General features: G+C 41.5%; 1 protein-coding gene across 1 annotated transcript in view; it reads left to right on the forward strand.

Moving 5' to 3' along the window:
- The window catches only part of LOC106603489 (delta-sarcoglycan), a 113,022-nt gene that overhangs the window by 19,632 nt on the left and 79,936 nt on the right, over positions 1–13,454 (forward strand). The window contains exon 2 of the mRNA XM_014197253.3: positions 6,264–6,449. Within this exon, the coding sequence (XP_014052728.1) occupies positions 6,264–6,449 (186 nt within the window). The remainder of the gene's footprint in view (positions 1–6,263; positions 6,450–13,454) is intronic.

Consider the following 13,454-nt stretch of genomic DNA (forward strand, 5'->3'; position numbering starts at 1 on the left):
GGGCAGGGGAGTCCTTTCTGTATAATGAAAGAAACTGTGATTCATGTGTTTTCTGTGTGCACCAGGTTAATTCCATTAATGTCTCTGTTGGAATGTCTGTGTGAGAGGTTGGGGGTGGTTTTTACTGTTGGGGTGTTTATAATGGGATACAGGTTTTCGAGTAAGGAGAAGGCCAAATCTGTTTTGTTGAATTTTCTGTTTGCTCAGGCAAAGTTAGCTATTTGGCTAACAAAGAGGAACAGGGTCAAAAGTGGGGGGATAACAAACCCTTTACAATTGTTTAATGGGATGGTCTCTGCGCGCCTTAGGGTTGAGTTTGAGTTCTATGAAATGATAAAAAGTGTGGAGATGTTTGAGAAGATATGGTGTGTTGGGGGGCTGTCTGTATAGCTGGGGAAGATGTTTTGGATATACGGTTGTAGGAGTGGGTATTGTTTTGGGTATTGTGATGTTGGTTTGTATCATGTGCTAGCTAGAAAGGTGAGTACAGTACATGTATGCAGTACAGGATATATTTTTGGTTTTATTTTCTCTCTCTCTCTCTCTCTCTCTCTCTCTCTCTCTCTCTCTCTCTCTCTGATTCAGATAAGCTTTATTAGCATGAATTACAAGGCCACTTTCTAAAGCAAAGTGAGATTGTGACATCAACAACAGCAAAATATAAATAATGGTGATTAGAGAAAGGGAACATTAGGAACACCTGCTCTTTCCATGACATACAGTAGACTGACCAGGTGAAAGCTATGATCCCTTAAGCTATGATCACCTGTTAAATCCATTTCAATTAGTGTATATGAATGGGAGGAGACAGGTTAAAGAAGGATTTTTAAGCCTTTTAGACAATTGAGACATGGATTGTGTATGTGTTCCATTCAGCGTGAATGGCGCACATAGAAAGTGCCTTTGAACGGGGTATGGTAGTAGGTGCCAGGTGCACCGGTTTGAGTGTGTCAAGAACTGCAACGCTGCTGGCTTTTTCACGCTCAACAGTTTCCCCTGTGCATCAAGAATGGTCCACCACCCAAAAGACATCCAGCCATGTTGGAGTGAACATGGGCCAGCATCCCCGTGGAATGCTTTAGACACCTTGTAGAGTCCATGCACTGACGAATTGAAGCTGTTCTGAGCAGTGTTGGAGTGAGGGTATATGCAGGTATATGCCGTATACACACTTATTTTTCTGTGGGCATTGCGTATACTCACTTATTAACCAAATATTTATTGGGATATTTGTATTTCTGGATTTGATAGCATAAAATGCTCTTCAGTTTTTTTTCACTCAGGGCCTTTGTAGCCAGCCTAAAACTCCCTGATGAACCTTTCTCCAGGCCCAGGTAATTATAGCTGCAACTGTGTTTTAGTGTAGTTCCACTGTAAGTAAACTGGTACTGGTTTCACTGGGATCTGGCTTTCTTCTGAAAGATCATGATTGAAGTTTTTTCTAAGTTTACTAATTGTACCCATCTTTGGCAGTACTGCTCTACAAGGGACAGGCTCTGTTGTAATCTTTGTTCTGTGGGTGACAACAAAATTAAGTTTTCAGCATACAACATGCATGCATATGTGTGTCATGTAGGGTGAGGACTGAGGCTGCAGATTGCTCCAACATTGTTGGTAGTTAATTTATATAAATATTGTTGGACTCCACGTCTTTGGGGAAAAAATTCAGTTATTTTGCTTCCAATTTTTATTACACATTTATTATTCATACATTAGGATTTCAAGGTGTTATACATTTCCCCCCATATAAATTTGGAGGAGTCAGTATAATAGTCCATCGTGCCAAATTGAAGTCTACAAAGCAGGCAAAACCTTTTCTTGTGTTCCTTTTGATATTTAGATTTATGAGTGTGGAGGGAGTAAATGTGATCTGAGGTGTGATGTTTGGGGAGGAAGCTGCTTCTGGTATTCATTATGCTGCAAAATATATTTCCCAGATTACTGCATACACAGATGCCTCTGTAGTTATCGGTGTCGAATTTGTCTCCTTTTTTGTAGATGGGCGTTATTAGACCTTCATTGCAGATTCCAGGGAAACATCCAGTTTCCAGCATTAAGTTTAATAATTTAAGCAGTGTGTCCATCAGCTTAGGGCTGCTCAGTTTCAGCATTTCATTATCGATGTTTTATTTTAAAGTTTTGATTTGATATTTTATTTCAGTAACTCTGATAGTGAAGTCGCTCTGTCTCTCACCCTATCTGGTCTATCTCTCCCTGACTCTCTCACTCTCACTCCCTCTATCTCTCTTTCACTCTCTCCTTAATCCCTTCTTTAATTACACATGTGGAGGGCTCTCTCTCTCCCTCACTTTGAGGCCACATGTCTTAAACACAGCGGAGTCCTGCTCCTTTCAACCCCTAGCCCATGTAATTCCTCCCAAACATTTTTGAAGTAGTGTCAGTTTGAAGCAAATTGAAATAGTTTGGCTGAGACTTTCTCTGCCCTACTTGTGGTTGCTCAGATATTCAGCGAGACCTCAATCAAGTAATATTATGGTAATTGTAGGGCTTGTTGACTTTGGTGATGTAAAAATCACTACATGGATAGAGATACATTTGGCCTGTACTGCAACAGTACTTCTTGAATGAAGTTAGACTTGAGTCTTTGAATCCAATGGTATGTAACCCTCTGTTCTTGAACATGAATACAGCAATTTAGATGAGTGGGTGACTTCAGTACATGGGCCCTGAGATAATCAGAACACCATTAAACAATGATGTTCAGAGGTATCTTATCTTATACAAGTATATATGTTGGAGGGCATTGTAAGCCAAAAATGGTCAGGGAGGGCCACACACATTCCTTGCCAAGTTGCCTTAATCAGGGTTATAAAGCTTGTTGGTAAGCTTGTTTTGAAAAGCTCACTCTCCTACTGTATTTATAAGAAAGGAAAAAGAGCAGGTTGAGCTGATAGTATTCATTGTGCCATGCAGATAGCAATCACATGCTGTATTCTCATCTTCAGACCAGCGTTAGTTAATGAATTCTGCTGATTGTGTAGCTGGAACTCAATGATTTATGAATCACTGAGAGAACACTTTGTTATATTTGGAGCATATTCAATGCTCATTAGGTTGTTGACTGTAATGCCATGACCTTTAAAATAAGTCTGATTTAATTGGCCATGCATATCTACATTATGTAAAGTGGAACAGTGTGTCCGTGTAATAAGACAATGAGGCAAAGGAGACAATATGGCCTAGATAGCTCTTATAAGTGTTGTGTGGTAAAAGTGAAGATTAGGACTGCTTGTGAATTCAAAATGTTAATTAGTTAAACGTGCTCATGGCATATTTTCTTCCCATAATTGTGCATATACAGTAGATGTATTATATCTTAAGTCTGCTTCTTCCCAGCCTAAACTTACTGTAGACATAAACAATGTTAGGATCCATTCAGGAGCCTCTTGCACTAGGCACAGTAGAGGACATTTTGTGTATTTTCAAATTTGGACAGGCATTGCCTCTGAATGGAGAACTGGGACAGAAGTTGGCAGAATCTGGTACCGAACCACATGTTGTCTATAAAAGAGCCTAGTGGAGAGATGCCCAGTTATTTGGCAAGCGAGAAGAACCAACAACATTCAGCAATGCTTGGGATGCCTTTGATCAGAAACAGACTTTGTTTTGTGCCGCTGTTCTTTCTTTAGGCACTAACTAACTATCTAACTACCGTTGGACGGTAGCTAAATAGCAGGATGAAGCCCTCAAATGGCAGTGTTCTGGTGGGCCTACAAATGTCCATTTATTTTTCCTGGCGCATCAGTTTTTACTTCTGTGCACCAGTCCCTTTTGGGTGTAAAATACCATGGTTTGTCCTCAGATTTATCCGCTCACATTTTTTCATCCCGAAATCAAGGGTGACACTGTTGACTCTTTTGCCTGATTAACACTATAGGCCCACCCAAACCGCTTGGATATTTTATTTTCACATTGTCCTTTTTCCAGCACGGTTACAGCAACTATGGTGGATGCGTAACCAAGCCAGCCCAGTAAAGCTTGGCTTGGCTTGTCCCTATAGTGTGAAGTAGACGTATGTGTATGAGGGGACTAACTCTGTGTGTAATACAACAGCAGGTTATTGTGGCTGATGTACAGTAAGATGACACACCAGTGGGTCACACAGAGATACGATTTACCGATGACCTCCAACAGGGTTATGGTTAATACTACAACAGTCATGTTTGCAGTAATAATACTGTTTGTGAATCCTGTTTCTCTCGGTCTGTTTGTTTCTGTACTGTACAGTGTGTACACACCACCTGGGGTTGCTGACAGCTGTATCCACATACATTTTTTATATCACCAGCTACCTGGTGAGATTGACTGAAAGGAACCTCCTCCCCCTTAGTTGATGTAGTGTAGGTTGAGTGTTGCTCTTGTGTCGTGCTCTGGTGACCCTGGATCTGGTGAGGCACAGTCTGCAAGCCTTGGTTTGAGCCAGTACTAACACCCCCTATTAAATTAATCAAGCTCTAAGTCTGTATTTGCACAGTTATGCTCTAAACTCAATGTTTACTTTGGAAATGGAAGATTAGATGCCAACCTGGAGGTGCAATACGTGGTAAACTAGACTTCATGGAAGGTAATAGAGTATTTGGTCCTGTTCTGAACCACACCCATGGTAAATTTAGTCTGGAGCACCTGTAAGGATGGAAGAACAAGTGCTTCCCGAGTGGTGCAGTGGTCTAAGGCATTGCATCGCAGTGCTAGCTGTGCCACTAGAGATACTGGTTTGAGTCCAGGCCCTGTCGCAGCCGGCCGCAACCGGAAGACCCATGGGGCAGCGTACAATTGGCCCAGCGTTGTCTGGGTTAGGGGAGGGTTTGGCCGGCCTGGCTGTCCTTGTCCCATTGCGCACTAGAGACTCCTGTGGCGGGCCGGCGCATGCACGCTGACACGGTCACCAGTTGTACGGTGTTTTCTCCGACACATTGGTGTGTGTCACGACTTCCGCCGAAGTCGGCTCCTCTCCTTGTTCGGGCGGCGTTCGGCGGTTGACGTCACTGGCTTTCTAGCCATCGCCGCTCCATTTTTCATTTATCCATTTGTTTTGTCTTGTTCCTTGCACACCTGGTTTTCATTCCCCAATCACACTACATGTATTTATTCCTCTGTTCCCCCTCATGTCTTTGTGTGAGATTGTTTCGTGTTACGTGTCATTTTTGACGCGCTATTCTGGTGTGCGTTTATTCCGTGTTTTATTTCACGAGGTATGTTTGTTTGTTTGTTCTTGATTATTGTGACTGTTTGCGCGTTTTGCACTTTGGCATATTTGCTGGAGGTTTTGACGCAGTGGCGTCCGTCTGTTGGTTTCTCCTGCCTAAATAAAGTGTGCGCCTGTTCACAACTCTCTGCTCTCCTGCACCTGACTCCGCTCCCAGTACGCACATCATTGACAGTGTGGCTGGCTTCTGGGTTAAGTGGGCATTGTGTCAAGAAGCAGTGCGGCTTGGCTGGGTCGTGTTTCGGAGGATGCGTGGCTCTTGACCTTCGCCTCTCCCGAATCCGTACGGGAGTTGCAGCGATCGGGCAAGACTGTAACTACCAATTGGATACCACGAAATTGGGGGGAAAAAAAGAAGGGGAAAAATTATGGAAGAACACTGGTACACACTATTTCATGTGGAACTTTAGGACTGAAATATAAGAGCTATGCACAAAGTAAATGTCATGTTCTCCATCAACATCATCACCATCATCATCATAACAATGTGTCCCTGCACATGCCTACCGTTTACTATTCCCTACATACAAACACTGAAGTGCAACAGTACAATCAGATTTTTGGTTTTGCTGACTGGCTTTAGACTTTTCATAAGGGCTGTCTAGTATCATTTGTATCAGTTAGCGGTGAATGTGTGTGGTTGTCAAATGCGATTGGCTTTGGCAGCGGAGCCAGCCACTCAAAGCACTGTAGAAAGTAAAATTGTATTTTGCACAGAGTTATTAGGCTATTATTATGGAGCTTGAAGTGAACAGTGCCTTCTCCCACTTTACAGGCGGACAATTAGAATCATCATTAATGGACACTATCAGCACATCACTGGTGCAGAGAGGAATAATGGATATATAGAAAGCTTATGGGACAATGAATCAGTTTGATTCCTAACTAAACTGTCTTTCATTGTGTCCGAACTCAATGGCTGACTACGGCTTCAACAGTAGAGCTAGAATGTACGGTTTGAGGCATGTTGGGTTCAGAATGCATAGGCTTAATTTACAAGGAAGTCACTTACCCTCTTCTTCTTCTTCTCTTGCAGATGACCCAAGAACAGTGCACTCATAGGAACAATGTCCAGAGCTCAGAGAAACCACACGTGTACAAAGTGGGGATTTACGGCTGGCGGAAACGTTGCCTTTACTTCTTTGTGCTGCTGTTAATGATCCTGATCCTGGTCAACCTCGCTTTAACCATCTGGATAGTAAAGGTCATGAATTTCACCATAGTAAGTCCTACTCCCTACCTGCCGGTCTCTTTTTATTTGTGATTTATTTTTATGACTGTTGGGGCATTGATTATTTGATTTGCTTAGAAGTGTGCTGGAATAATAGGGTTTTTCTCCACAGGGGGACTATAATGACGGGCTGGTAATTGCGATCTGTGGCACTTTAGTACAGCGACTTCATTTTCACTCACAGTGGTCGATCTGCTATGGTCTTAGTCCACTTAGCTAAATCCAAGTTAGGGGTCTCTCCTCCCCTCCTCTCTCCTTCTATTTCTCCCCTCCTTTCATCCCTGCATGTTAGTTTCCGAGTACCCCACAGTTATTTTCTTTTCTAACGGAGAGAGTTCAACTGAGGGCATGTTTAGTACAACGGCCTCAAAGTACCAGTCTAGAACCAATGACACTGTCACTTCCTGCACAGGAGAGAGGTGACAGCGCAGGATGCAGGTTGGCATTTATTGTCATAGCGTGACATCAGCAAAGGAGAGTGGTGACATCAGGGCCATACACTAAAGTATATTATACATGTGTACCATTCACATTAATGCCGTGCATACAGTACTTAGCTCTAGACTGCGGAGTTTGACATTAATTTCCACTGTGATTCTCTGAATATCTGTTGTATTAGTCTGTAGCTCAAGCCCTGTGAGCCATGCCGTTTGAGTGTCTGGCTGCTTTTTGCTTAGTAATCCTCAGCACCTGCGATGAGTCAGATACTTGTAGTGCTGTATGCCTCCCCTCCTTGTCTGAAGAAACCATGAGAACAGGTTGATGTTTCTCAGTGGAGTTTCATCTGAGTTGCACTCCGAGGTCTATCGGTGTGGTTACTCAAAGCAATTTGGATAACTGGTGTGTCCGTCTGCATCTGTGCTGGACACTGGGTGGCTATATAAGGGTTCTAACCTTTATCCAAATAGATTCAAGTGGGATGTCATGGCAAGTGGGATATCATTGCAAAAGTGATGCAGTTAAATTACAGTATAAAACGTAGGGAAGGAACTACAGTCCCTTTAAAAGCTTAATGTATGTGGGCGGGGAGCTTGTATTCATGAGCTCGCCTTGACTGACAGCACTTTGAAACACCCTTGTGGTCGTTCCCAGGTAACAAGGTAAACAAAAAAGTATTATTTCCATGACTCCAAGCCTAAATAGTATACCTCACCCCATTTTCTCTGCAAAATGCTCTCATGGTCAACAGAACTGAAAATGAACTATTGAATATCAGACAAACAGCAGCAATACGCAAATATATTTATATTGTTTTGCAACTAATTAGAGAAGACAGTTCACTGATACACTTCTTCACATGAATTAGTAAAGCCTGAGTCACCTTAGAAACTTAGGCATAAGGGAATGTACATGAAAACAACATGGACAATTTATTGGTGCTTCTGCATAAGCATTATAAATGACAATATGTATTGATCAGACATTTACAATTGGTCAGCATAGCTGAAATATTGATCAACATGAACACTCATGATATATAAAGATAAATAATTGTGAGACACATTTTTTGTTGTTGTTGCTATAAGCCTAATATAGGCACCCAGCCTCCCTACAGTGTGCAGGACCACATTAATTTGTACAATTTGTAACACTCATCTCTCGTCCGAATGCCTGAATAAAACGATACAAAGTAACAAAATGAGGCATGTCACGTAAAATAATTGATGATTGGGGAGGGGAACAGGAGAGGACGGGGACTCATGTACCCCACTTCAATCAAGCGGGCTTCAGTCACCCCGAAGATTGAAGCGGGAGACTCCTCCAGCTATGGCCTCCTTGTCAGGCCTGGGATGGACATCTCGCACAGCTTCCCCTCGTTGAAGTGGAGATCCAGGAACCTGTCTACGTAGCCTGTAATGTTTTTGAAAAGGGAAATGTTTCAAATCTAATTGTATTTGTCACATATACGTTTAGCAGATGTTATTGCAGGTGTAGCGAAATGCTTGTTTCTAGCTCCAACAGTGCAGTAATATCTAACATTTAACAACAATACACACAACCTAAAAGTAAAAGAATGGAGTTAAGAAATGTATAAATAATAGGATGATCAATGTCGGAGTGTCATAGACTAAATACAGTAGAATAGAATACAGTATATACATATGAGACTAGTGTTCCATTATTAAAATTGGCCAGTGATTTCAAGTCTATGTATATGGGACAGCAGTCTCTCAGGTGCAGGGTTACGTAACTGGGTGGAAGCCGCCTAGTGATGGCTATGTAACAGTCTGATGGCCTTGAGATAGAAGCTGTTTTTCAGTCTCTCGGTCCCAGCTTTGATGCACCTGTACTGACCTCTCCTTCTGGATGATAGCAGGGTGAACAGGCAGTGGCTCGGGTGGTTGTTGTCCTTGATGATCTTTTTGGCTTTCCTGTGACATCGGGTGCTGTGTCCTAAAGGGCAGGTAGTTTGCCCCCAATGATGCGTTGGGCAGACCGCACCACCCTCTGGAGAGCCCTGTGGTTGTGGGTGGTGCAGTTGCCGACCAGGCGGTGATACAGCCCGACAGGATGCTCTCAATTTGTTAAATGGGTAGTGAATTGAATGTCCTTATGATGTTATGATGTTATCAATTTGTTGATGTAGTGATCTACTCATTCTACAATGTGTTTTCTGGTGTTTTTAAAGTGCTCAATTGTAAATATACAATATTTGGTTGAGCACTCTTTTGTGTAACTTTTCAATGTTTGTATATGGAATTTTTGTGTGCCTGAAATCCTCAATTGATTTAAAACTAATTAATATGACTTACAACATGTTGGGTCTGTCTTCAGACTTTACAGCATATCCCCCCTTCTTTTTTGGGAAAGCTGATTTTGTATCACAGCATTCCTGCTGCGGTGGTTGCCTGGGAAGCTGTGCAGACAGAATAGATGTTGAATTTTCTAAAATGCATATCATTACAAGTTTGATGAAGTGAATGAATAATATGCCTGCCTCCTGAATCCAAGCGTTTGACACAGGGGGAGGGGACCAGTAACTTTATGATCAACTTTGTCAATGTACCAGCTACAGTCATTTTTCATAATTGGGTCAACCTACTATGAACTGGTTTCATTCAAATATCATCCAATTTGATGAAAACCATGATTTTCACTGTTTGGAACCTTTAATATAAATTATCCAATTGGTGATTAGAAAAGAATCCAGCCTTTTAGCAGTTGGACCATTGCTGATGCCCTCAACAACCCTCAGCAGCCACTAACCAATACATATTTCAGTAGGCCCTATACTACGCTATCCCTATTTTTCCATAAATAGTGTAACTAGAGACCGATCTATAAAGGCTTAAATACTTCACCAGTTAACAGACCTCTTTTCTGGACGTAATGTATTCCTATGTGATTTCATACAGGGTGCAATGTACAGGGCAGGTTTGAAATCATATTCCTTGATGGTGCCAGAATTTATAGAATCATTTTGCATACAGTATCATTTTAATTAATAGACATCCGTGAAAGCTTCTTGAACGTTTGTTTTAATGTAATATATTTGAAACGGCTACAAAACTCAGCAATTCTGACAATTTCTTTGGCATATCTTTACCACTATTCTGGCAATATTTTGCTAAATACATATAACTGACATACTTAGGTCATCATGTTGTGTTGTCCTCATTATAACACACATTTTAAGCCATTATTGGTCTTATTACACCAATTATTCTATTCAGTTCTGGCCATTCAAAATCAATGCAGTTCCTCCCTATTGAAATAAATGGCTGCTGGGACTGATTATAGACTAAATCTATGATGAATTTATATAGGGTCTCATTGTTCTGTGTAAAATGTGTTCTGTGTAAAATGTGGTGTAGTTATCAGATTCTAGGGCTCTTAGGTTGTTTTCATACATAGTTCTGAGCTATAGTTCGAATCAGAGTTTAATTGTTTGTTACATTGTATTTTTTCACATTGCCAAATGTCAAATAATTAAAATGCCTAAACAAAACCATATGTTCTTACATGTTCAAGTAATTTGTTTATTAGAAAAAATGCTCACGTTAAATTAATCTATGATTATCAAAAAGCATAACTTGTCCCAAACTTCATATTACTTACGCTTTGGCATTCCAACAACATGCAGGAGGAAACAGTGCAATATACACTGTAACTGCAAGGTGAGTAGGCTATAATAAGTAGCCTATATCCCCAGTATAGACCCCGTCTCCCTTAATCTGCATCGGATGCGTTCATAAATGCGTTGCTACTCACAGAATGTTTCAGAGATATCAAGTTGTGGTTCAAACAACCAATAATAATGCACACCTCTGGTGATTTTCCTGTGTTTGGTCTGGACCACGTTCTCACCTGCAGCGAACCGCACCGTGGTATGAATGAAATTGGACAGAGACCACCCTTTTTGAACAACCATGGTGAGTTGTTTAGTGCACTCCCAAGTACCAGTCCAAACGAACAAAACTAAGGAAATACTCTCTAAACCAATTTGGTCTGAAAGCACCCTTAGCACCTTTTTTTTTCGATCTAGAACCTAAAATGGTTATTCAGGTGTCCCCATAGGAGAACACTTTGAAAAACCCTTTTTGGTTCTAGTGATAACCCTTTACACAGAGGGTTCTACATGGAACCCAAAAGAGTTCTACCTGGAACCAAAAAGGTTCTACCTGGAACCAAAAAGGGTTATCATATGGGGACAGCCAAAGAACCCTTTTGGAACCCATTTATTTAAGAGTGTACCATGTGATAACAGAGCACATCCCAATACTGTCCATTCTGGCTCCATAGACACAAAAATGCATATATGTATGACCTTGGACCCCCCAAGGTGGGCACATATAGATGTCATTACCATTCCAATTGTTTCATATCTTATCAAATTGCCTTCGATAACCCACAAAAATAACCCACAGACATGAAAATTATCATTAGACTTTGCCACCCCAAGTGGACAAATATGTGAAATTTGGCCTGCTGGCCCATGGACTATAAAGGTATTGCTGTCTCATGTACTTTAAATGGTCTCAAGGTCACAGGTTGTATGGAAAGAGTTTGATGACAGAACTGGAGAGCCATGGAGGCAGAAGAGCAGATGGCTAATTTACAGATTTATGTTGTATTTAATTGCTCCGAAGCCCAACAGTGCTGCATGACACGTCAAGGATGGGGTTTGGATGAAAGTCGAGTTACAGTGGGACTGTGAAAATGAATGCGGAGGGAGTGTGTGTGTCTGTGCGTGCTTACATTATGTATTTGTACAAAAAGATGTCCGGTCCTGAACTAACTATCTTTGCTGTATATTTGTTCAGTATAACCCGGAATGACCCTTCAAACCGTTCATCTGTTCTGAATGCCCAACTACAGTACAATGCTCAGAATTAGTAAAACAAAGTTCAGAAAGATTGCAAAGCTATGACCAGGATTAAAGGATTAACACAAATGACAGGTGGCACATGTAATAGTCCTCAGTATTTCAATAACATGTATTTTACTGACAAGGAAATGTAAATAAATTCCCATTAAATGTTCATCAAATTTTTCCATTACATTTCCATTCCCAGGTGATTGTAATGCAAAATAAGCCATTTTCAGACTGCTAGGTTTCTCAGGGAATACAATTTGCCACTATTTTCCAGCTTGAATGAGATCATAATGTAAAGCCATGATCTGTTTTCACCTGTCCTTGTGATTGCCTCCACCCCCTCCAGGTGTCGCTTATTTTTTTGTGTCATGATACATAAGATCTTTTCATCAGTAGAATGTTATTTATATCATAAACAGCACTGCCACAATACTGCCTGTTTTAATTCAAGCCTCCACTCTATCCATCTTCACAAGCAGCTTGTCAAAACGTAGAATGCCAGAGCTACAGGTCAACAGTGAATGAGTCAAATCTCTTCCGTTGCACGTTTCCCCACACACACACACTCACATACACAGGCCTACTGGGCAGTTTCACCCCAGAATTAACTGCTCTCTTGGGGAGGAAGCAATAAGTATCGGTTGAGAAGCTGGAGCTGGTTGTGTTTCAATGACAGAGTTGGTGAGGTCTCTGATCCCCTAGGCTGTCTTTTTATGAGCGTTTAGTAATTGCAGTTCTGTGTCTTAAAAGTACAACAAAGGAAGTAGCTAGCTGTAGGAGTCAGAGTCAGTGTCCAGTCACAGAGCAGGCTTGATGCGAGACCAAGCAGATTCAAACAGTAGGCCGTAATTCCTCAGACTCCCACTTTCCCTCTGAGACCTAGTGCTTGTCTGAACTCCTCGTCGTGTTAAATATGGATGTTCTAATGCAAGTGAAACTCTGGTCTAGATTATGACAGATTAAAGAACCGTGCACTCCTTGCTATTGCAGCACACAATTACAAAGTTAATGGGGAAATGGAGACAGATCTATTGGTGTAACGGCTGTCTTCTGTAGAAATGGACCAAGGCGCAGCAGGTATGTGAATACTCATCTTTAATTAAAATAAAGAAGTAAAGCATCCACTTAACAATGCAAACAAAGTGACAACAGCTACAGTTCTGCAGGCTAGAAACACAGTGCAAAAACAACCACCCACAACCCCAAAGAAAAACACACACACCTATATAGGACTTCCAATCAAAGGCAACTATACACACCTGCCTTCAATTGGAAGTCCCAATCATCCACCCAACATTTAACCAATACAAACATGCCACGTCCTGACCCCAAAACTAAAACACTTGCTCCATCTGCTGGTCAGGACGTGACAATTGGCAGTAGTCATATCTGGGTTCCCCCATTTAAATTCATATCATTTTACTGTTCTGGACTGGGCTAACAAGGCGAACTTCACTAACATCATGTGTCAGCAGTAATGGTAATTAGCAACACTGTCCTTATCCTGGGTCTTCCTGTAAAACTTACTCATACTAATAAACCTTTCTCATTAAGAGCAGGAAGAGAGATAAGTGGGGCATACAGATTCAGACACGTCTTGGCACGTGTCAGAGACAGATGAGTCATGCAGGGTTACATAAACCTTGTCTTTTCCCCAACCTCCTCCACTGTGCTTGCTG

This window comes from Salmo salar, chromosome 04 (assembly GCF_965601325.2).
Source record: "Salmo salar chromosome 04, fSalSal1, whole genome shotgun sequence".
In the NCBI taxonomy this organism is placed as follows: Eukaryota; Metazoa; Chordata; class Actinopteri; order Salmoniformes; family Salmonidae; genus Salmo; species Salmo salar.